The 23,369-nt window shown below is 35.6% G+C and overlaps 1 protein-coding gene across 1 annotated transcript; it reads left to right on the top strand.

Annotated features, from left to right (window-relative positions):
- The first annotated feature begins 1,104 nt into the window (after positions 1-1,104).
- On the top strand, positions 1,105-16,549 carry LOC108667408 (tRNA (uracil-5-)-methyltransferase homolog A-like). Its single transcript, XM_018154431.2, has 15 exons — positions 1,105-1,444; positions 2,022-2,112; positions 2,725-2,895; positions 3,696-3,851; positions 4,962-5,100; positions 6,316-6,443; positions 6,708-6,830; positions 7,729-7,853; positions 9,421-9,526; positions 10,557-10,679; positions 11,175-11,367; positions 12,357-12,507; positions 13,542-13,639; positions 14,182-14,279; positions 14,868-16,549. Exons 1-14 carry the CDS (start codon positions 1,374-1,376, stop codon positions 14,277-14,279), a joined length of 1,773 nt encoding a protein of 590 aa, XP_018009920.1. The 5' UTR covers positions 1,105-1,373; the 3' UTR covers positions 14,868-16,549.
- Positions 16,550-23,369: the final 6,820 nt, after the last annotated feature.

The following is a 23,369-nucleotide window of genomic DNA, read 5'->3' as shown; positions in this document are numbered from 1 at the left end:
CAGGGTGGGGCAGAACTGATTGAACAGTTTTGGGGCAAAATTGCAATAAGTGCCCTTTTTAGCCATCCATTTTGATCCATATACTATTATTGTTAGTAGGCTAATTGCAACATAAAAAATAACCTTTCAAAAAGACAAAAAAAAAAAAACTGAAAAAACAAATAAATGAAAAAAAATCAAGAAAAAAATTATTGATTTTTTATTTAAAAAAAATTAAAAAAATCACCAACCCTGTTCTTGATGAATGATCCCGACTCCACAACATTCATATTCATGTTCATAATACAGTCCGAAATGTTCACTGCACTCACTGATTCACAAAGTTTATGCACTCAATATTTGAAAATAAAATTAGAAATTCATTGTACATCTGTAACATTGGAAACACTGGATTCTTTTAAAAGTGTTTTCTTTAAAAAGTAATTTTTAAATGTATAATATTAAAAGAAGGGCATAGAAAAATCTCCTGGTTAGACTTGACCACATACATGTGTTGCTTGAGTATTAGGTCAAGAGAGTTGAGAAGATAGTTTAAAACCTAAAATGGCAATGAATGCATTGTACCTACCTACCATGGTACAGACATGGAATATATCAACTTGGCAAGTTGGCAAATGGCAAGCCATGACTGGATTTTTTAAGCCGTGGTTTTATGGGTTTGCTAGTCGTGATTCCATTTCTTTGAGCCATGGATTCCATATCTCAGCCATGAAAAGCCATCTACGAGCCACAAACTTATTTACAAAGTCTCGTAGGTACATGTGTTACCCCAAATCTCTAATTTTACCCTGAAAACAGTCAAACCAGCAACCCTAACATTTGTCTTTACTTAAGGGGCAACTGAACACGTGATAATGCAGTCTGAACGCTTTGATGTGACTCCAACAATGCTATCTTGAAGGAAACATTTTGGCTTAACATGTTGTTATTACATTCTGCAGGATATTTTGACAGGAGTGTTGAAGTACTGCGGATTGTGAAAGTTGAAAGTTTTATGAAAGTACATGTTTGCAAAGTGAAAACTGCAATTTATTCAATCAAACAAAAATCCATGACATTAGAGCCATGGGATTTCATCCTACTGAAATTATATGATATTAGAGCCATGATATTACAGAAAAAAGTAGGACTTTTCCAGCCCTGCTACATTACCACACTACCACCTTCTATGCTAGTCCTAATCCAAACAAAAACAAGAATGTTACATTTATGGAACTTTTCAAGTTCTCAAATAATGACTACGTTAACCTGATTTGCCTCTATCTTGTGCTTACACTCACTGCTTACTGCAGCTTACATATACATAGTTATTAATGAAGTGCTAATGATGCATTTACTTTCTAGGAAATTTATAATAACTAACCTACTGAAATATGGAAGCAGTCAAGGAGTCAATAAAACAAGAAGTGTTTGATGGAGTTGAAACAAATGGAGCAAATCTGAAGTGTTTTTTTTTTGCAATAGTATCTACAATTTTAATAGGTTAGCTAGCAGTAAGTGCTTCCAAGTGCAATATCATTTGAATTTTTATTTCCTCTACATGATTCTTCCAGATCAACAATTTTGCTGACAGTGAAAGAAAAATGTCAAAAAATATCTAGTTTTACATGATCCCTTTACTTGCTGTCAGGTTATTAAGTGTATCAAATTTTTAGATCATAATCTCACTACTATTGCATGCATGCTGAGATAACATACCTATGTCTTTTCAAGCATTTTATGTGGTATCTTGACTGCAAATTTGCCTCTGCTTGAAATTGGAGGAGGTCCAAAAGCAATCCTAAATAAGCCTGCTGGCATAATAAAATATTTTTTTCAAATTTCGAAAATCCTTTTTTTTCAAGGTTTGAAAACATTTTGCTTATAATACAAAATTTCACCTGCTTATATTATTATTTCATAGTTTCTGGTTGACTAAAAATTGTGGTAAGTTTGCATTTCATTTGTCTGGGAATGATTTCATTCTAATCTTAGTAATCTCCTAATCATTAAGGCCAATTCTTAAAGTATTTATATTTCAGACAAAGCCTTCACTACACAAAAAGAGATGAATTCACCTCTGAGCGGTTCAAGATTAAAGTGCGAGGGCTTTCAAAGTTCTTTCCTCCAGGGGTGAGTTAAAGGTATGGTGAAAAACTTGAAAGGAATTTTTATTTGTACCTAAATGACTTATGAATGTTTGAACTTAGTTTAAAATTAACCATCAAAGATGTTAGCATATTAGGTGTTTTATTAGCATTTGTTAATTCATTTGTGATGAAGTCATTTCAGTGGTTAATTCAATTCAGCTAGTTAAATAGTAAAACTAATTGATTAGCCTGTGCACCTACGGTATTTATTTCTTAGCTTTTGAGTGTTATTAATGTAGCCAGTGTCAAACTAGATCTTCTAATTACTTTGGGAAATGCTGTTTATTATAAAAAAAGCAACAACAAAGCTATTTATATATATGTATACTTACTATACTATATGTATGCTGTGGCATGTTATGAGGCAATATTATTCTCAAGTGTGATGCCAGTTGTCTGGCTGGAATTTTTCATAAATAGGTATATTACAAATCAAAATTGTTTACTTATTCCATCTTGCCATGTTGAGATATTGCTGTTGGTTTATATAGACCCGCCTATCATTTTTGGGACGAAAAATTATCATTTTATATTCTCCATAAGGTATTCATTACTACCTGTCTCTATTTGTTTAACATAGTTCTTTATCTAACAGCATTTTAAGAAGCTATTGGTTGAGACCATGCAGTTAGCAGTGAAGAAAGTCAAACCAAGCGGCCACGGCAGGGAACCTTGTTATGTTACCTTCAATGATGAGGAATCTGCGCAGAAAGCATTGCTCCTGCTTGAGGGTTACAAGTGGAAAGGTCGAACGCTTTCTACAGCTGTGAGTCTCATATGTGTAGAGATATTGGTATAGAAAGCATTGAGCTCTCTACTGAAATTCTAGTTAAACTTGTGTGAAAATATTTGTAAATCATGAATTTGGGTTTTACGGAACATGAATTTGGTTTTTTGGTTTTACTACAGAAATTTTGACTACTACACTCATTGAAGAATTTTCAAATACAAAACATTGTTCAAGTTCATTGTTTTATCAAAATTCTTTTAATGTAAAGTGCAAATATTGAAGATGAAATCCTACTTAAGCTCCAATAAATCCAAAATATGTTCTAAATCTTATTGGCAGCCTGAAAAATCTTACATGTTTAAGGAAAGTGAATATTTAGATTATCTGTATCAGCAAGTTTCTTTCAAGAAAGCTTATGCACCAGCAAGTTTTTGTTACATGTCTGTTTATATTTCTGGTGGATATTTTCCCATTTAATGCTTATGCACATATTTGCAAACAGGTTTGGTTCTACATGTAAATATTTAGCTTGACTCTCATGAAAATGTCATGTCTTGAAAGCTTGGTTAATTGATCAATATCATAGGAATAATAAGTTCATGGTTACGTTGATATGGTACACCTAGACATAATTTTAGTCAATATATACCACGGTCAATGTATGTATATAATTTCATTATAGTTTTACAAAATGCGGCTGGACCTCATACGTTTCAGTATTGGTGCACAGCTTCAGCATCCTACAGTTTGTTTCAGATGCTTTGCAATGTATTGGTACTAATATTTAAACGTATAAATGTGTAAGATGTTCAAGCTAAATGCGGTCCATGTTCCAGAAAGCAAACCCTGCACCAGACCCTCTACTGCGAGTGCTGGAGCAGAAGGAGGAAGGCACCTACCGGCCTGATGGTGCTGTGGCAGACACGCTGCCTCTAGAGGAGCGAGTGATGCTCAGTGTCACTCCTTACGCCCACATCTCATATGATAAACAGGTCTCATTTGCTAAGTTTATATCAATGGAAAACTGCCTGTTATCATTTATAGAGTTTGATTGAGATCTATTGATGGGTTCAGATCAATACGGTGTAAGGTTTTTAGACCTTAGTGGAGCGAGTAACACTCATTGTCACTCCTTATGCCCACAACAAGTCTCAATTTGGATCTATTGAAAAGTTTACGTTGATGAAAACCTTCAGATATTGGGTACATAGTGAAGCTTGATTTGAATTTATTGATGAGTTTACGTGAAATGAAAAATCGGCTATCGGGGAGTGAAGCTCGATTTTTTCATTGATAATTAATATATATCAATGCGAGCCTGCCATTGGTAGTAAAGGTCGTATTGAATCCTTTGATTAGTTTATATTGATATATATAATTTATATAGTTTATACAAGGATAACTTTACGTTCAGTAGCATGTCTGTTATAGTGTAGTACGGTATAATTTTTTTATCATGGCTGAGATGTCAGATTTATCAAATTTTAGCTTAGGCTTGCCTTTTTTCTTCATTATTGCTGTAGGTATCATTGTAATTATGGATAGAACATTAATTTTGAACAGTAAAGCGTATACCTGACTGGTGCTGTAAGTTTAATAATTGCAAATATTCCAAATCTAGAGAAATGACGAGTAAATTCATTACAAATTTTTGGGTTCAAAGAAATTTCCAGTAAATTAGTTGGAGTTTCATTGGCATTTTCTTTGCTTTTAACTTTTTGCTACAATGCAATGTAAGCTGAGTAATGACAGGTGTAACTACTTGATTAATTTAAATGTATCACGTGTCATTAGGAGAATTTCCATGTATATAATCTCTATGAGAGTATGTCGTCTCATATGGTGTTTAGTTAAATGCAATTTGTGCTGATTAATGAAATATCTAAGTGATTAATCTATATGGAAGTGGCTGAAGTGGCTTGTACAGATTAGGTCCTCTGTATCAGGTGACTTTAGAAGATTTTCCGGATAATCTTTATCTCGTCTTATGCTTGGTCGAGAGTTGGAAAAGAGTTGGATGTTGCAGAAGAATGGTTATGTTATTATATGTTATATAATATAATTATGTTATATGTTATGTTATATATTATATAATTATGCAGTTGGAGAAGAAGCAAGACGCGGCACTGGAGATTCTGAGGAGGATTGGGCGCGAGGTGGGCAAAGTCAACCCTCAGCTTGGCAGCTTCTTGAGGTGGCAGAAACTGCGACACAAAGGAGCTGTGAGTCGAATAATTGCGAGTAACTGTTAATGCAAAAGTTTTAGGTCGGTTCAAGACTAGTTCAACAACCATTAATTGCGAGTAACTGTTAAATGCAAGAGTTTTAGGTCGGTTCAAGACTAGTTCAACAACCATTAATTGCGAGTAACTGTTAATGCAAGAGTTTTAGGTCGGTTCAAGACTAGTTCAACAACCATTAATTGCGAGTAACTGTTAATGCAAGAGTTTTAGGTCGGTTCAAGACTAGTTCAACAACCATTGATCACCATGTATATTTTGATTTTTCAATTTATTGTAAATGTATTCCTAAAATTTTTAAACTGATAATGGAGCTGGTCTCCGAAAAGTTTTCAATGAAGATTTGGTGAATTTACTTGGCATTTTCTTTGCTTTTGAATTCTCGCATAGCTCTTAATGTAAGCAAACTGGTGCTACTACTATAATTAATTGTAAACAACCATTTCATTACGGCAATCTCGAAACTACAGCCGAGAAAATGATCATTATTTGGATGTAGAGAAATGAAATAACCAAAAAGAGTGACTTACAAAATTACTAACAACTATTGGAAAAAATGAATCCCCAACAATACATTATTGTGCCTAGCTAACTATCTGAAGTAGTAATGTAGTCAGAGTCCATTCTCCTTATGCAAACATCCATAAAACAGATACCAGGTATTGTTTAGTTGTGCCTTTTATTGGAAGTATAGCTTCGATTCATTTAACTAAACCCTCCAATTATGGACCAGAAATGACCACTATGTGTACTTGAGCAAATTTTGATAGAACAGTTTTATCCTCTAGATGTTTATAGCACTGACGGCACTTATTATGTCTGTAGACAAATAGTCAGGTATTAAAATTCTGACTAGCATTCACGCAAAACTTTTGTATGACGTGTTCTCGCCAGGCACAAACAGCGGAATTAGGCATTAAAACTATAATAAGCATTTACTAAAGGCTTTTATATGACGTGTTCTCGCCAGGCACTAACAGCGGAGTTAGGCATTAAAACTATAATAAGCATTTACTGAGGGCTTTTATATGACGTGTTNGATCTCCAATCTAAACCCTCCAATTATGGACCAGAAATGACCACTATGTGTACTTGAGCAAATTTTGATAGAACAGTTTCATCCTCTAGATGTTTATAGCACTGACGACACTTAATATATTTGTTGACAGATAGTTAGGTATTCGCGCATGACTTTTGTATGGCATGTTCTCGCCAGGCACCAACAGCGAGACCAAGGCTGTCACGGTGGGCTTCCGAGTATCGAGCTATAAGGAGGGCAACGTGAGCGTCGGTCCTGTGATGCATCTTAAGCACATTAGTGATGCCATGAAGTCCGTTGTCATGGTACGCTTCTTACCCAAATTGTTTCAGTTTCATACATTGCTACTTCATGGTTCTTATTCTACCGTAATCCAGTCCAAAATTTTTCACACAAGTTGAAGTGGGTTTTATTCTTGATCGTAAAATACCGGTAACTTAACTATTACTATATGATGATTCTATAGGCAGTTTCTTTTAAAGACTTGTACTTATTATCATATCGCAGGTATCCTATGCACTATGTTTTGAATCTTCATCATTGTGATATTGAATGTTTTCTACGTGCAGTCTTTCGAAGAGTTTGTACGGTCATCTTCATACGCAGCTTTTGACCCTATCACACACGAGGGCGTGTGGCGACAGCTCACCGTCCGGACGTCCAACAATAGCGACTGTCTGCTCGTCGTCGTGGTTGGTTGGCTTATCAACACCGCAAACAGATGGAGTGCTACTGACTTTTCGGCATAATTTTTTCGACAATTCACAACTAGTAGCTGAGTGACGTTTTACGGTTACAGTTCTGTTGTCGCTGCTTCATGCCTTGTCTATAATTATTTCATATCTGGTTGAGGTTTTACCTGACGCATGCCTTGTTGACAATCGACACCTTCCGTCGAATTGACAGTCAGATTTTCTTTGTGCCAGGCGTTTTTGAAAATCGTCATACCAAATCTAGTTGACATTGATTTAGCTGAATGCTTTTTATTTAGGTACTTTTGTTTAAAACTGACGCCTCAAATATGCTTGACTTTTTACATGGTTGTTGCATTTTTGGAAAATAACACCTAAAATATGCACAACTTTTTACTTGTTTCTTTACGCATCGCTTAAAATATTCAGTTCAAATCTGATTGACGTTTTCTTAGCTGGATGCATTGTTGGAAATATCTATAACTTACTTCTGGATTCAACCATTTCATCAATGTATTCGTCGTATTCCATGCTATTTTACTATATATGCACTTGGCTCGTTTTTGTGCTTGAGATTTTGACATATTTTTCATCGGGATTCGTTTAATATTTATTCAGGCAGCTGCTCACAATCCCATAGTCGTTATGAACAATTTTATTTATCATTGAAAATCACATACTTTGACCAAGTATAAGCATTTTATTTTATTATATCACTGCGAAAGATTATGTGCTGGCATTAATTTTGTTTTCTTTCTAATGCTTGCTTTGGAATGAGTGATCAGAGCTCAAATTTTAGAGCAGTCACTACCATTCATTTATCGCTATGCTATTCGTTATGCAGGTTATTTATGAGAAAAACTACCATGCATTTATCGCCATGCTATTTGTTATGCAGGTTCACCCCCAGAAGCTGGGGTCTGAAGGCCTGGGTCTGCTCAAGGAGCGTCTAACGCAGTACTGCCGGGACACTGGGTCCGCGGCCGGTGTGACTGGACTTTACTGTGTCGTCACGGGCCAAAAGTGGGTCAAGCCTGGCAATAAACACTAATTATAATTCTCAATCTAAAAGATTTTGTCCAAAACCAAAATTTTTAGTGTTTTTTGAATGAGTTTGTCGAAAAAAATTAATCATAAGTATGAAAGCTATGATAAGTTGACATCTCAAAATGTGATAACCTTATCTGTTTTCTTTAAATTTTCCTCAATTTGTTGATCTATTTCCTTCATCGGATCCAGATATAGGTAAATTTTGTGAAGAGTTTGGAGATATTTCTCATCATGTATTCGGAATTTATAATAATGGGAATATGTTGTAAGGGCCTTATAATTGTAGCATAACTTGCTTTCACTAGTCACTTGTCCATTACAAAAAGTGAATTTTTGCGCGTATAACTAGCCAATCGGTCTTAATAAATTTCAGCTTTTTGAGCTTACATAGGTATACGGTATATTTAAATTTTCTTGGTTTTAATTCACAATTTTTTTGCTCACAAAATAAAATGTTCAATTTTCTTCTGGCTTCCAAATGGAAGTTGAAATGAAAATTATATGTTAAAAATTTGTGTGAATGATTTTTCTATCGTTATAATTACTTTAGTACTATAATCAGCAAGGAGATTCTGGATGAGAAGTACGGATAATGGATAATTGGATTCACAGGGATTATTATTTCTCTAATTAACAAGGTGATTCTGGATAAGTAGTACGGGATAAAGGATAATTGGGTTCGCAGGTATTATCTTTACCGAGCTTCGTCTGTTAGCTGATCAAGCTCGTACGTATTCACAATACCTGTTGTGTCGGGATATTACCAAGCTGGGGCCATACTTTCAAAACTCACTAAGTGAACGTAAGTACTTACGCTCCATTTTCTTGTCTGTGATTGGTGGATTTTGCTTGAAAGGCTGTCACTGATTGGCTGATGAACTTACGATCTCGTAACTTTTTTTTGAAAGTGTAGGCCTTGGCCTTGATCCGCCTTGATCACACTCAGCTGCTAACTGTTCATATAGTTATAAATTAGTGCTTGTTTTCCGAAATTTTCTGAAATATAATATTTTTATTTTAATTGTATTAAACTTGCTTCATGTACGGTAATATATTTTTATTAATTGTCACGCAATGAAAATTTTTTCACGCTAAATGCAAAAAAAAAATAAAAAATAAAACAGAAAATAAACCTTATAACAGAAGCTACTTTCTATAGGTATGTCAACCTTTCTTTCAAAACAATAAGAATGTAATGCTTCACGATATTAACCGGTATGATAAGTGCAACATATTCTCAGTGTCTAAACCAAAACCAGCGGCGTGGCAGACTCGCTATTTGGACAAAATGTCACTCATTTCCCTGATTGTGTGTATTTTGCTCCAGAACAAGCGGCGTTGCAGAGTCGCTATTTGGACAAAGTGCTGCTCATTTCTTTGAGCAGCACTTTCTTATCTCATTTCTTCATTTCATTTCTCAAAAAAATATCTCATTTCTTTTTTTTTTTGTTTATTTTGCTCCAGAACAAGCGGCGTTGCAGAGTCGCTATTTGGACAAAATGTCACTTATTACTCTGATTGTGTGTGTATTTTGCTCCAGAACAAGCGGTGTGTCGGACGAGTATGAACATCTGTGGGGCGCTACGCACATCACAGAGACGGTGCTGGGCAAGACCTTCAGGATATCACCTCAGGCCTTCTTCCAGGTACTCGCTTCTGCAACACCTCGCCTCGTATACATTTTTAGCGCATTTTCTCATTTATGAAAAAATGCACTATTGTGCTCGCCATGTCCGTCTGTCCGTCCGTCCATCTGTCCGTCTGTCTGTCTGTCCATATGTCCGTCTGTCCATATGTCCGTCTGTCTGTCCGTCCGTGACTTCATGTTTTCGTCGACGAGAAAATGTTCTCTCTATCACTCACTGCGGTGAGTACTTAGTTCTATTTTTTAATAACTTTAATTTACTGCTCGGTGTGTCTTGTGAAAAGAATTGTTTTATCCCAAATCACAAATAATTTTTGTTCTTAATAACTCTAATGCATTACTTTGCATGTGTTGTGATTAGTTATTTTATTGCAAATCACAGATGATTTCGTTTAAGTGAAGTAAGCCATTTATTTGAATGTACCGATAATCATTACTGAAATTTGGTCTCAAGAGAACACTTCGGTGTCTTATTACTGCGAAATTTTATTTGCATTAATATACGTATCTAAATACCTACGTACTGTGTGCTCCACCGGAAAATTTTCTTGACACAGCGTATTTGTAACTCAATAAACTGGGTCGGGAATGGGTTTCATGAATGTTAAGAAGACTTGAAATCCAATTTCCTCAAATGTTTGGCGGCATTTTATCAGAAACATTAAAGAAATTCACTGATAACAATTATGATACTTGAGAGTTAATCAGCACGAACGTTTTAAGGCTTAGAACATTAGTTGCTGCTGCAACTGAAACGCAAGTTGTCTGATGCATGAAAAGCTTCCTCTACTTCGTTCATTCATTCCTCTACTTCATTCAGTTATGCCACATGTGTTCGTAGCACATTCCTTTATATTTCTTTCATAATATATCAGAACCACATCCTCTTAGCAGTTCAGAAATTTATTTTCGTCCATTGCCTTTACCTAAATATTGTGAACTAATCTCGTTATAATGGATTTGGCTTCACAGCGAGATATTTTATACTAAAAAGTACAACATAAAGTCTTCATAATTCAACGCTTGTTTAGGTGAATACTCCAGCTGCAGAGAAGCTGTACGAAGCCATCGGGGTGCTGGCAGAGCTGGACCAGACCACCGCCCTGCTCGATGTCTGCTGCGGCACTGGCACCATTGGGATCTGTCTAGCTGAGGTGCCTACTGTGTGCTTATGGGGTAAACATGTATAAAATTTAACTTAACCTAACATATCAAATCAATATCGCCGTTGAAGAATAGGTCCAGTTTGCCTGTCGCCATATTGTGTATGTTGTCGTACTTGATATCTGAAGATAATTTGGAATTGACATCGCTATAACTCAGATCTACTTTCACATTTTTTGGCTTATTTTGTGACAATGGAAGATCATCGTGAACATTCAACTGTGAGTTGATGTTTTTATAATAATTTAATATGTTTATTATTGTGGGTTGCTTGTGTTAATCATTAGACACCAGCAAAAAGTTGTTTGATGGATAAATAATTGGCGCTTGTGATGGCTATAGTGCCTGCAATTTTTATGCTTCCTTCAAAATTTAGTTGTCCGTCGGACCACAGCACGATATATGTATCAAGTTTTCATTCAAAGGAAAAGCTAATTAAACTAAAATTCTCTAGCTGGACTGATTACATGTCCTGATATGTACAGAAAGCCTGCAAGATATTCGGCCTGGAGATCGTTGATGAGGCTGTAGCAGACGCCCAGCACAACGCTGCTGCCAACAACATCACCAACATCGACTACCTCCTCGGCAACTGTGAACAAACTCTGCCTTCTATTTACGGCGCCGTCAATGCTCTGCAAGTCAAGGCTATCGTCGACCCTCCCAGAGCTGGACTCCGTTAGTACACTCAGAAAAATTAATGGCTCATATTGCAATAATGACATACACCTCTATTTACGGCGGAGTTAATGCTCTGCAAGCCAAGGCTGGGCTGCATGAGTAATATTAGACAAATTAATGGTTCATATTTTCCCATCCCGTTTGGTCCTATATAAAAATTAATCAATCATATTGCAATAATGACACACTTTTTTACCCTAAGCATAAGTAGAGAGCGAACGTACCATTGATACGCCTTTTAGCTGGGCCAGACTGGGTCAGGATGACCTAGATAAGAACAAAATTGCGTCGCTATCCCCGCAAAGTCTCCTTGATTACTCTGAGTGCATACGTGTTGATTTGCCCTGCACGCTGAGCCGAGGACGGTATGTGGGTTCACCAAACATGTAGTTTTTCCCAAAGTGTATTTTTACCAAATGAAGTGCTTTGCCAGTCCCTTATCATTGTTAGAGTACCACATAATGATGCAGTCACTTTAAAAAGGGAAGTATTTCTGCTAAAGTTTGTTGGCATTTGGTACCCTTCTAACCACAAAGCTTTTATTTTTATAAATGGAAATATTACTAATAAAGTTTGTTGGCATTTGGTACCCTTCTAACCACAAAGCTTTTATTTTTATTGCAACATATTGACTCCGACTTGCCATAGCGATCTAAGTCTCAATTCCAATCTCTATCATTGTCCAAAATTTCCGCACTAAACATGGCTCTAACAGTCTAACCTATACGCTGTTGTGACTTGTGAGGTTGTGAGGTACTTGAAACAAACATGGTAGCTAGTGTACTTGAGTATATTTCATGTGAGTGTTTCATGATGTTGTGTTCGTAACGCATTTCATGTGCGTGTTTCATGATGCGGTGTTCGTAGCACATTTCATGTGCGTGTTTCATGATGCTGTGTTCGTAGCACATTCCATGTGCGTGTTTCATGATGCGATGTTTGCAACGCATATCATGCGCTATGCTCATGACGTATTGTGTATGCAGCGAGCTCGGTGATCTCGTCTCTACGCCGGCACGCGGAGGTCTCCAGCGTCGTGTACGTGGCCTGTGACCCCAACAGATGCCATCAGAACTTCCAGGCTCTCGCCAGGCCCCCGAGCAAGTCCATCAAGGGCCAGTTCTTCGTCCCCGTCAGGTAATTGTTCTAACTCTATTTCCATTCCTGTTCTATCTCTATTCTTTTTCTGTGGCTATCCCTTTTCTATATTTATTCCTGTTCTATATCTATTACTGTTCTACTTCTATTACTGTTCTACTTCTATTACTGTTCTACTTCTATTACTGTTCTACTTCTATTCATTTTTTATATCTATTTTAAATCTTATTCTATTTCTTTCAAACGGCCATGTGGGCAGTGCAGCACATTAGTGTGAGTTGGTGCAGAATTCCTGAAACGAGCTTTGGGAGTGAATATTTGAAAGGAAATTAGCAGATTCTCAGCGATTGATGCAAGATGAGTTTAGCATTGCTTTAGCCGCCACTGACAGCGTTAACGGGTGTGGTAACGGCTGCTATTTTCACTGAATTAGCCTTTATACTCCTTATTTTTTCAGCTGCTCCACACATAATCTTAAATAATTATAATCTAAAATAAATACGCAACTCTCATTTTTTACCGCTTCTGTTTTCACTGAATTAGCCGGTAGACTTCGCCAGGCAGTGTTTAAAAATTGGACTTAGCCCTCATCGATCGATCAGGCCCTCTTCTGACTGGGATATATTGAAGCCTTAAATTCTAAATAGTAGTTTTTAGGGAGAAATTTGTTTTACAAGCTGGCAACAGCTGTATAAATTTCGTATGAAAAATTGAAAATATTCCTGAATGAAGTGTACATTTATAGTTGTTCATGATTGGTCAAGTAAACTTTATGTAGGTACCGTTTCACATTAGTGTCGTGATTTTATATTTTTTGACAAGCGTTTCTCCATACAAACTCTAGATGTCATGATTACATATGTGATCATAAGAGAATGTTTTTGTGCATACTCAATGAACGTTAATATTTTTACAGTTGAGACCGACACATTAATGAATTGTTTCTATGCATATTTAAAAAACGTTAATACTCTTAATTCATTTAAAGTTGACACGGACATATTGTTGAATTGTTTCTAAGGGTATTTAAAGAACGTTAATTATCTTACTTAATTTAAAATTGACACGGACAGAGCGGTGGCGGTGGACCTGTTCCCCCACACGGACAAGTTCGAGCTGGTCCTGCTGTGGGAGCGCTACGACGAGGCCAAGTGGCGCTCCATTATTGACGGTATGAACATCAATTATATTTGCATATGACACAACACCGCAATCAGCATGGTAAATGATTATATAGGTATGTCGTTGGCAACCTTATTGAAATACATGTAGTAGTAATGCACTAATACCTTGTACGCACCTACGTAGCCTGCAACTAGCTAGTCCTGCCGCCTGTTAACGTTGTAAAATTATACCAGAAATTAAATATTTTATTCTTTAACTTAATTTTCTTGTATTCTTTATTCTTATTTTTTTTTTCGGTGTTAATGCTTCATACAGTTGCTTCTCCCTGAGAAAAATTGTTTCGTGCTTAGTTTACCAAATATTCATGAACTTGATAACAATCATTTCTACGAATCACAATATGCGTTGGAACAGCATCAATCATGCACTATTCTCCCATCCACGAAGATCAAGGATTTCTGGCCCTGACACAGAATGCAGACACTCGATTTGCGCCTTATTAATTTGACGATAAGAAGCTAAGTAGATAAATTTCGCCTTTTGGATAAAATTCCTTTTTATGGTGTCTCCAATTGTATTATTTTTCAGATAATCCTCGCGCAGGTGACGAGAAATATCTAACCGGCGTTACTGACTCGCCCAGCGAGGCTGGCGGCAACACGAAGCTCGATGAGCAGCAGAGCTAGGTAACCGAGCGTAATCAGAACATTCTCATTTTATCGCAGGTTTTACCTATCACTAATTGTTAAATATTGATCGATATTATTTTGTGTATCAATCTAGTTAGTAAAATTATTTCTTACTGTTGGAATTCGTGGGTTCACTGGAATTTTATCTATTAATATACTTGAATTCAGTGGAGTTCTATCTGTTTTAATGCGTGCATTCATTGGAGTTTATCTGCTAGAATGCTTCTTCTAAAGGGCTTGGATTTTCATCAGTATGTCAGTTGAGTATTGTGGTACAAAAATTTTACTTTTCTTTTGCCTTCTAATTTGAGTCAATGTTATGTGGCAGTCAGAAAGAAAAATGTATATCAGATGAAACTAACATCGTCTTGCATCTGACCTCCTATTTCTAAATCCCCAGCTAATAATAAACGTTTCTTAAATAATCTGATTAAACACTTTTCGCCTAATAAGTAAGGAAAATCATGGAACATTGGTAATTTTTAAGAATTCTATGTGCGTGTACACCACAACTGTAAATTATCTTCCTTCGTTTCACGTCGTAACCTGACATTAAATTAAATATTTTTCTTGTCAATATTGCAGGGAGACGGAGTTCGTCCAGGTGCCTTGCCGTGCGTAGAAGGAATGGATTCTGACTCAACTGCAAGCTTGAAAAAATTACACAGCGCGCGACTGATTAATTTAATTACCAGCTAATTTCTGCTTGCCACCTTCCCCAGGAGCCCTGGGGCTGAGGGCGGCAGAATTATTTAGGTCGGCGAAATACTTAGGCGGTTGAATGCGATCCAACTTGGACTGAGTAATATAATAATTACGAAAATAATTATCAGGGTTACCAAGGTTAAACATAGGTTTTTTACTGTTCAATAATTCACTACGAAATGCTCGAAAAGGTGTAAAGGATTATGTCTAAGCTAATTATTGGCGGCCGCCAATAAATATCACGACACGCACGCCAGCAACTAAGTATAATTCATTAATTAACAGCCTTTCGTATTTTATTTTAATTTAAATTGTATTGTTACAGTGAAAAACTTCATCGAAATTCGGTTATGGCTGTTATAAGAAAGTTTTTTTCGTCAAGCCTACGTCAATAGATTTAATTTAAGGTCCCGTATATTGAATGCAAGTTTTTTATAGTGTACGGAGCTTGCATATTCCAATCTTTCGGTAAACATACTTTTCACGGATTACTTAATTCTAAGCCATCGATTATTTAGGCGATGGACTTATACAAGAAGTTAAGAAATCATTGAACTATCGCTCTGACTATTGAACTAAATAACCAGTTTCCGGGAGCTTAGGTCAATACGAATATAACGGAACAGATCGGGGGTGTGGTTTCTGATAACGCATAACTGTTAATTCAAGAGGCGTTTAACCCGAGGCGGTTATAAATAATTTCACTTTTGAATACGATGATCCATTGGTTTGCGGATCATTAAGCTGCATATATACTGGTGGTGCCTTGATTCATTCCACTTTTTCCCAAGTACGAGTAATGAATTAGGCTTGTTTTCTCCTTGAATATAACGCCTTTGAGACTGCACCCGATGTTGAGAAAATTTGCAGTTCTTCGTTTTCAAATAGATAAGATTGGTGCTTCTCATTGATGGAGAAGATCATTTCTAAATTGGAATGAAGTCTCTGGAAAAATATTCTTGCTAAATATACTCCGGCCACGAAGTTAATAAAGATCGAGATCTCTCCTGTAGAAAAACTTTTTCAAGTTTTGTGCAAAACCTGGTCCTGGACACATGATAGGACGAACTCGGATAGTGAATATTTTTTGAACCTGGACAATATTATTTAATAGTAAAGACAAAATGACGAATTTTTCGAAGCATTGTTTATGAAGATGTGTGCAAATGGCATTGCGGTTATGGCATAGAACATCTGAAAGTAACGGTAAAGAAGATTAGTAGATTTTTGACTCCATACTTCGTGACCACAGCCCATAAAGATGAGGGTGAGCTCTGGATAGGCCATCAAATGATGTGCGTTGCCATTCGTTTTCTCAAATCGTTTGCTTAAAATACTTGAAAAACATTCGATTTTTACTACTGTCTTCAGTCCCATCTCGCTTGAAAGTTTTCCTGTTTCCAATTAAAGTGCGTCTGAAAATCTAATTGCCCTATAAAACTATGTAAAACTGTTTCAGTCCCACTGTAGATACTTCTCTGCTGGTTGAATTAGTGCCTTTTTTCATGATGAACATTTGTCTGTGATCCCTGTTAACGTTTGATAATAAAGCTCGTTTCTGCTTTCATCTTTATCATTTCCTTCGTTGCATCGATTTTAACCTGAGAATCTATATTCGTAAATAACGGGTTTGTCTTGTTTGTCTTATTTTAAATTTCTATATTATATTTTCTTCACGTTGATTGCTCATTTTGAATTAATAATTGCAGTTCATAATTAATGGTGACCAACACAAGAACCCTTTAATTAATATTCGCATAATGCGGTTGTAAAAATTGGAAGCCACTACGATCGGTAGGACTAATAACATCAGTAAAAAACCTAATTTTCCTTCAGTAAGAGAATACTTGGTCGATCAATTTCTCATTTATTATATTCAAATGTATATGAATCGGCAGTTCACATCATGGTTGAATTATTAACTAGCTCAGTGGTTAAACTAGCCCAGTCTTTTAAAGTTCAGAGTACCAAGATTGGAGCTGAGAGGTGCGGGTTCGATCCCAGCTCTGTGCGTCAGTTTTGGTCAGAATCGGCAAGGAGGCCGCGGGCAGAATTGCAAAGCAGAATTGGAGCAGTGAGTTGCGACTTCGAGATCGCAACAAGCGGTGAATGTTCTGCGATGTTAAGAATCGGCAACAGGCCTAAGGCCTAATAAACGCTGAAACCGCTATTATTATTATCGTTAATATTAAATATGCATTACCGTCTATGACGCATAGGCGCCAATCAGCAGCCATTGCTCATACCGCGCTGTTCGTCACCAACAACCATTGATAACACTGGTCAGAATTACGATTTGTACGATTTCTTCACAATAACTTGAATGTTTTTTTTTCGATTGTGCTAAAAAGTTGTGGCTCAGATTTGTTGCCAAATTAGATCGATTCTTCTGTAGGCCGGCGACATTAGTTCTGTGGCGAAGTAAGTGGCATTGACGGTAGACGGTATTTCAACAATTGTTCACATATACTTTGGTTTACCCAATAAGATTATGATAATAAAAAATGAAATAAGAACTAAGTTTAAAATATGATTCAATTAAGGTTCATTTATTCACTGAAATGTTTAGCAGGTCGGGTAATTTCGAGTAAACAGATGATTGAATAGGAAAAAATATTCTATTAAAAGTGGTATATTTTTTTACCAAAGCCCGGACGCTACCTACTTCATTTTGAGATCCCTCACGGCAACGTTGCCAAGTATATAACTGTTCTCTAGGGACGGTTGCACTTTTGCAATGTGGATAAATTTTTACTAAAATTCCTATATTTACGTTCTGCACATGTACCAGAACCATCCTGGTACTGCGAAGGCATGGTATAAGTTATCACATGATCGCATTGTAATTAGTATGACGTTTTAGTGAGTGAGTAGCAAGCATGTGCACGAATGCAAGGCTGCAAGCTATGGCAAGTCGTGGCCAGTGGCCACCCAAGACCCACGTCCGTGTCCACAGAACATCAATACCAGTTTCCGACGGCTGCGCTGTAGTTACCGACTAATTCCGGCCACTCTTCTATTGTCACTGCAGTTAACAAACTAATTCAAATATCACTAGTCTAATTATTGAACAATTTATACCAAAAAAAGTTTTTAGCTATAGGTGGCATACGTTAACAAATTTTATTTAAATATTTTATTCCCAAAAAATTGTATGAATATGAGTGCCATCGTGTGCATCGTCCAAGTTTCCAACGAAAGTGCGTCTTAGTGTCAGTGCACTACGATAACTGTTTACAATTGAATTATTTATTTGTTATAGAACTTGAAATTTCATTCCGAGGCACCATATAGCACTTAACGAGTGTTGTTTAAAGAGTTTTAGTGAAATAACATAGGTAATTTAGCAAAATGTAACTGCAAGTAGCATATGGCAACGATACAACGTGCGCAGTTCCGTGCTGTTATAGGCTCTTGCCACCTAGCGGGAGGAGCCTCGGTGATTTGTGGCCGTTAACTTTGACAGTTGCTATGGCAACGCAGGGAGGATAAGCGCACTAGTTATTGTTTGTTTGCTTCAGGGCAGGCAAATAAATGGCGGGATCTGCACAACATGGCAGCTGCACATATATGATTACTGTGGCATGAATTCTAGAAGATAAATGTTAATTGTGCGAACAGACTGGTTTGCTGGTTCTCAATTTAATCAATAGAGAAACCACATACATACTCCTCAATTTACTGTGAAAAATAATAGATGTTGAACAATAAGAAATATTGGCAATCCATGACAAATGGAGTGACAATTAGCTAATTATGCATTACTTATTCACCACAATTGCCGCTGTCTGCGAAGATTAGCCGTTTCTTCGCATTATAGTTGCAACTAATAGATACGCTGCTTAGGAAATTCATTCATCTCTAGCATTTATATAAACTTTCGGGAAAAACATGCGTCAATGTCCGTTTTTATGTCATCAAGATAAAATTGGATCAAGTTGTGTAAAAATTTGTCTTGATGTCGCAGTCAAAAGACAAGTCGAATTGGTGCTTGAAATCCGGCCTCGGTCTACTCTAAGTCTTCCGCATTATACTGATGAAATCCGGCCTTTAAATTTCAAGCTCACATCCGTACAAGATTCAAACAAAAATTGTTTGAAAAGTTGTTGATCTGTAACTTATCAAACGGTGGACACATTTTTTTTCTTTTGTTGTAATAATCGAAGTTACAAACTTTTCTCTGTTTTCATTTCCCAACACATGTGATCGTAAAAAAATTACAGTGTCTCGAATAATCGTGCCGTTATCTTAAAAAAAAACAAGTTGGGATTTTTCACTTCATGTACAATTTTACAAATGACTGTGTGCATTGTATTTGTTCACGCAGTAGATATCACGAATATATTACATGATACTAACTTAAGTCCATTTAAGCTCATTTTGCACCGTATTCTTTTGCGCCGAGTTCACAAATTCTAATATTTCAACTCTGACAAAATTACGCGCGCCCCGAAATTTCCCCGCCCAATAGCGCGTGACTGAAATAACTTTATTGAATTCCTCACGACCGAAGGCTGTGAAAATTTCTTAGTTGTGAACTGCACCTGCGGCCTGAAGCTCAAAAACGACCAACGTACGCCACGTGGAAGAAATTGTATTAACTGGACCAGCCTGTGTGTTGAATTAGAGTGAGTTGTTGTAGGTCAACTTGGACGTTGAATTTGAGTGAATTAGTATAGGTCAATTTGTGCTTCGAAAGGTAGTAAATTATAGGTAAATGCAATAGGCTGACACAAATTAAATTACCTGTACAATAAGACTTAAATAAAGGAGACTAACTTATTGTGAGATTTTTTATTAGTATAAATAAACTCATATATATACCCTGCCAAATCTGTTAAATTAAAATAAATCAGCTGAGCCAATTTCGAACTCAAAATAAGCTGAATTTGTCAAGCCAAAGTTTTGCGTGAAATCAAATTGCTTCAATAGGTTAATTTTGTCAGTTGATTTTGATTGAATTAACTATATATTGGCCTATTTTGTATGAGCTGTTAAATTTATATTATCTTGATGAGATCCATTTTATCATACATTTAACTTTTGATATTTTTTTAATGTTTGATCTATAGTAATTTTCTTGCTAAAGGTACGAGTAAAATCATTGTTGTCTACTTTTTATTCTGTTATCTCAAGTAATTCGCATTCTTCCGTTTCGAGGACTTCGATTCAAAACCTACAAATTCCTAATGTATAATTATTATATGGAACGTAGAAGTCTCGGTAAGAAAAACAATGAAGTGGGTTCAATGTTTTCCCCCTTGAATATTTATTAAAAATTTTCATGCAGAAACAGAAAATAGAAACGCTTTAAAGATCTTGAAAAATTTTTAGATTGTATTGAAGTTAACTATTCATTGAAAATTTACCTGTGAATAATTCGAAGCTACGAAGGAAAGAACGAGAAGGAAAAAAATGTGATAAGGAAGGATTACGAGGCGCAGAGGAGGTCGTAAGTGCAGAAAGTAATGTCGTAATCAGGTCGTAAGACGGCCGTATTAAGGCCTAAGTTGCTGCGATGCGTGTTATTTTCGTCTAGTTTAGTTTTACGAAAACGCGTTTACTATACTTTGTAGATTGTCTTCGACTTGGTTTTAACGAAAGAATTCACTGTATTTAATCTTGAAAAGAAAATCGTCCTGTTGAAGATTAACTTAATGATCGTATTTCTCTGATTTAACCTTAATCCAAACTTTAGTTGATATCCTTAAAACAGGAGTTTGCTGCCTTCGAGAAAAATTCAGTAAATTCACCATATCTGTAAATTCACCGTATCTGTAAATTCACCATATCTGTAAATTCACTATATCTGTAAATTCACCATATCTGTAAATTCACTATATCTGTAAATTCATCATATCTGTAAATTCACTATTTCTGTAAATTCACCATATCTGTAAATTCACCATATCTGCAAATTCACCATACCTGTAAATTCACCATATCTGTAAATTCACCATACATGTAAATTCACTATTTCTGTAAATTCACTATATCTGTAAATTCACCATATCTGCAAATCCACCATACATGTAAATTCACTATTTCTGTAAATTCACTATATCTGTTAATTCACCATATCTGTAAATTCACTATATTTGTAAATTCATCATATCTGTAAATTCACTATTTCTGTAAATTCACCATATCTGCAAATTCACCATACCTGTAAATTTACCATATCTGTAAATTCTCCATATCTGTAAATTCACCATATCTGTAAATTCACCATATATGTAAATTCACCATATCTGTAAATTCACCATATCTGTAAATTCACCATGTATATATGTTTACTCACCATATTTACTTGGCTTTTCTCCCTTTTCAAATTATTGGTGAACTTGGAATTTAAACAGAATAAAGATTAGAGTAATAGAAATAATATAGATGAGGGCAAATGTCATGTGTGTATGGCTCCTGACTAGAGATGAAAGAATTCAACTTATAATTGCATTTATGTATTCTGCAAAATAGTAACTATATACACATATATACAATAAGAGGCTCGGCGCAGGTAGGTTGTTAATATCAACCGATGTTATTCGATCAGGATTGACATGAAATGCGTCATTAAAGAGGCATGTGTCTTGCCAAGCCCTCTATAATATCGCAATAAATATTAGTAAAATAAATGGATCCTTTGATTCCTGCTCTCATGCAAACTCCATTACGATGAATTTGAAGGAAACATATAATGATAACCCGCCAATGAAGAAACATTCATATTTTGAAAATTTTCGCATTATAATGATTTAATAAATAATAAAATGTAGTTCAATAAATTTAAATAAAAATAAAGTTCAATAAATTTAAAGTAATGCCGAGAAAATAAAACATAAGAAAATTAAAGTACAAATGTTTAGTACCAGTATGAGCCTCTGTTTTTCTCATTTTTTGCTGTTTCGGTTTCATTTTCTCATTTTTTGCTGTTTTGTTTCGGTTTGCTGTTATCTGACTGAGTTAATTTTTGTTTTTCTCAAGAAACGCACAAGCTGAAACGATTATAAAGTTTTGCCGTTGTCGCCCCTGTTCTGTTCAATTTGCGGTCGCTTTGTTAATAAAATTAAATTGAATAGGGGTTAATTTCGCTTAGCAGTTGATATTTTCCATGAGTTTGTTGTGCTATTAAATTAATTATGTCTATGAACGGCCTTAATGTAGTATTAAATGTAGTATTAAGATTTGTATGTTTTTGACTTTGCAAATATCATCATGTTTCTTTTGTACGATTTCTTGAGTTTAATTACTTTATAAATTAGAAATTAGAATTAATACGCGAGGCAAAGGAATTCATTTTGATGCGTAATATTGAAGTCATCGTTATATTTAATTGGTGTCATATAGCATCGAGCCTGCCCGTTACGTACGGGTGTTATAGTGACATTTTTATTCGATATTTATAAAATATTTTATTGCATCGTTTCTTGAAAATGAATTCAAGTTATAGCATTAACCTTGCTTTATGAAAAGGTTTATAGAATATAGGAAATAAATCAAGTATCCATGCCAATAAACCGTTTCTCAAATCATGGTAACTAAATCGTAGCTAGGAAATTTTAAAGATTTCGAATGTGTGACTTCGATATAACGATGTATTGCAACTCCCATGCAATATACTATGAATGAGGTTTAAACACTATATGCATCCATAATGTATAATGACTAAAAAAGCTACAGATATTTCATTTTATCAACATTATTTAACGACGCTATAGCTCTTCAATTCTGAAGCATATTTAGCAATGACGAAAAACTACGATTTACCGTAATTTAAATGAAAACAAGGAATTTATTAAAAATTTAACAACATATGACTTTTAATGAAATTTAATTTAGGTTTGAATGAAATTATGATTAAAACTAACATTTTTTAGCGTTTAAATGGCCGAATTAAATATTGAATGCCGACTTCCTGAAATTACTAAAATTCTACAGGAAATTTTTTCAACTCAGGATTCCATATCTCAATTTGAACGTTACTTAAGACTGCATTTATCTTTATTTTCATAATGTGCGGGTAGTAAGGTACCGATTCTATTCTAAATTTGGGTTGGGATGAACGAATTTAGATTCTCGTGTACAAAGCTGCCGGCTTAGGCAGAGCAATTTAGCGGCAAAAAATTCCAGATTGCGGCATTGAATGACTACAGACTGCAACAAATTGAAGGTTAATGGCGTGGTTTTCGCAGCTTCACTTTATTGCCCTCATTAATTTTTTTAGGATTATTCTGCTTCGAATTTGACTTCAATGCTCGGGAATTCGATGCCGTTCACGTGTGAAATTTCTCCGTGCATAAAACTTTCCGAGTATAACATTTTTCTCAGAAATTGTATTCACTTCTAATGGTTGAAACAATTTGAGGCTTCACATGTAATAAA

Source organism: Hyalella azteca, unplaced genomic scaffold (genome assembly GCF_000764305.2).
Source record: "Hyalella azteca isolate HAZT.00-mixed unplaced genomic scaffold, Hazt_2.0.2 contig14656, whole genome shotgun sequence".
Taxonomy (NCBI): Eukaryota; Metazoa; Arthropoda; class Malacostraca; order Amphipoda; family Hyalellidae; genus Hyalella; species Hyalella azteca.
Note: the sequence above shows the minus strand (reverse complement) of the source record. Positions and strands in the feature narration are given on the sequence as shown.

What these genes read in the sequence shown, in the direction of transcription:
- LOC108667408 (XM_018154431.2), top strand. Translation starts at nt 1,374, where the DNA reads ATGGAAGCAGTCAAGGAGTCAATAAAACAAGAAGTGTTTGATGGAGTT. An exon ending in CCATGAAGTCCGTTGTCATG is followed by an intron (nt 6,444 to 6,707) that starts GTACGCTTCTTA and finishes TTCTACGTGCAG; the next exon opens with TCTTTCGAAGAGTTTGTACG. An exon ending in TTGGGATCTGTCTAGCTGAG is followed by an intron (nt 10,680 to 11,174) that starts GTGCCTACTGTG and finishes TGATATGTACAG; the next exon opens with AAAGCCTGCAAGATATTCGG.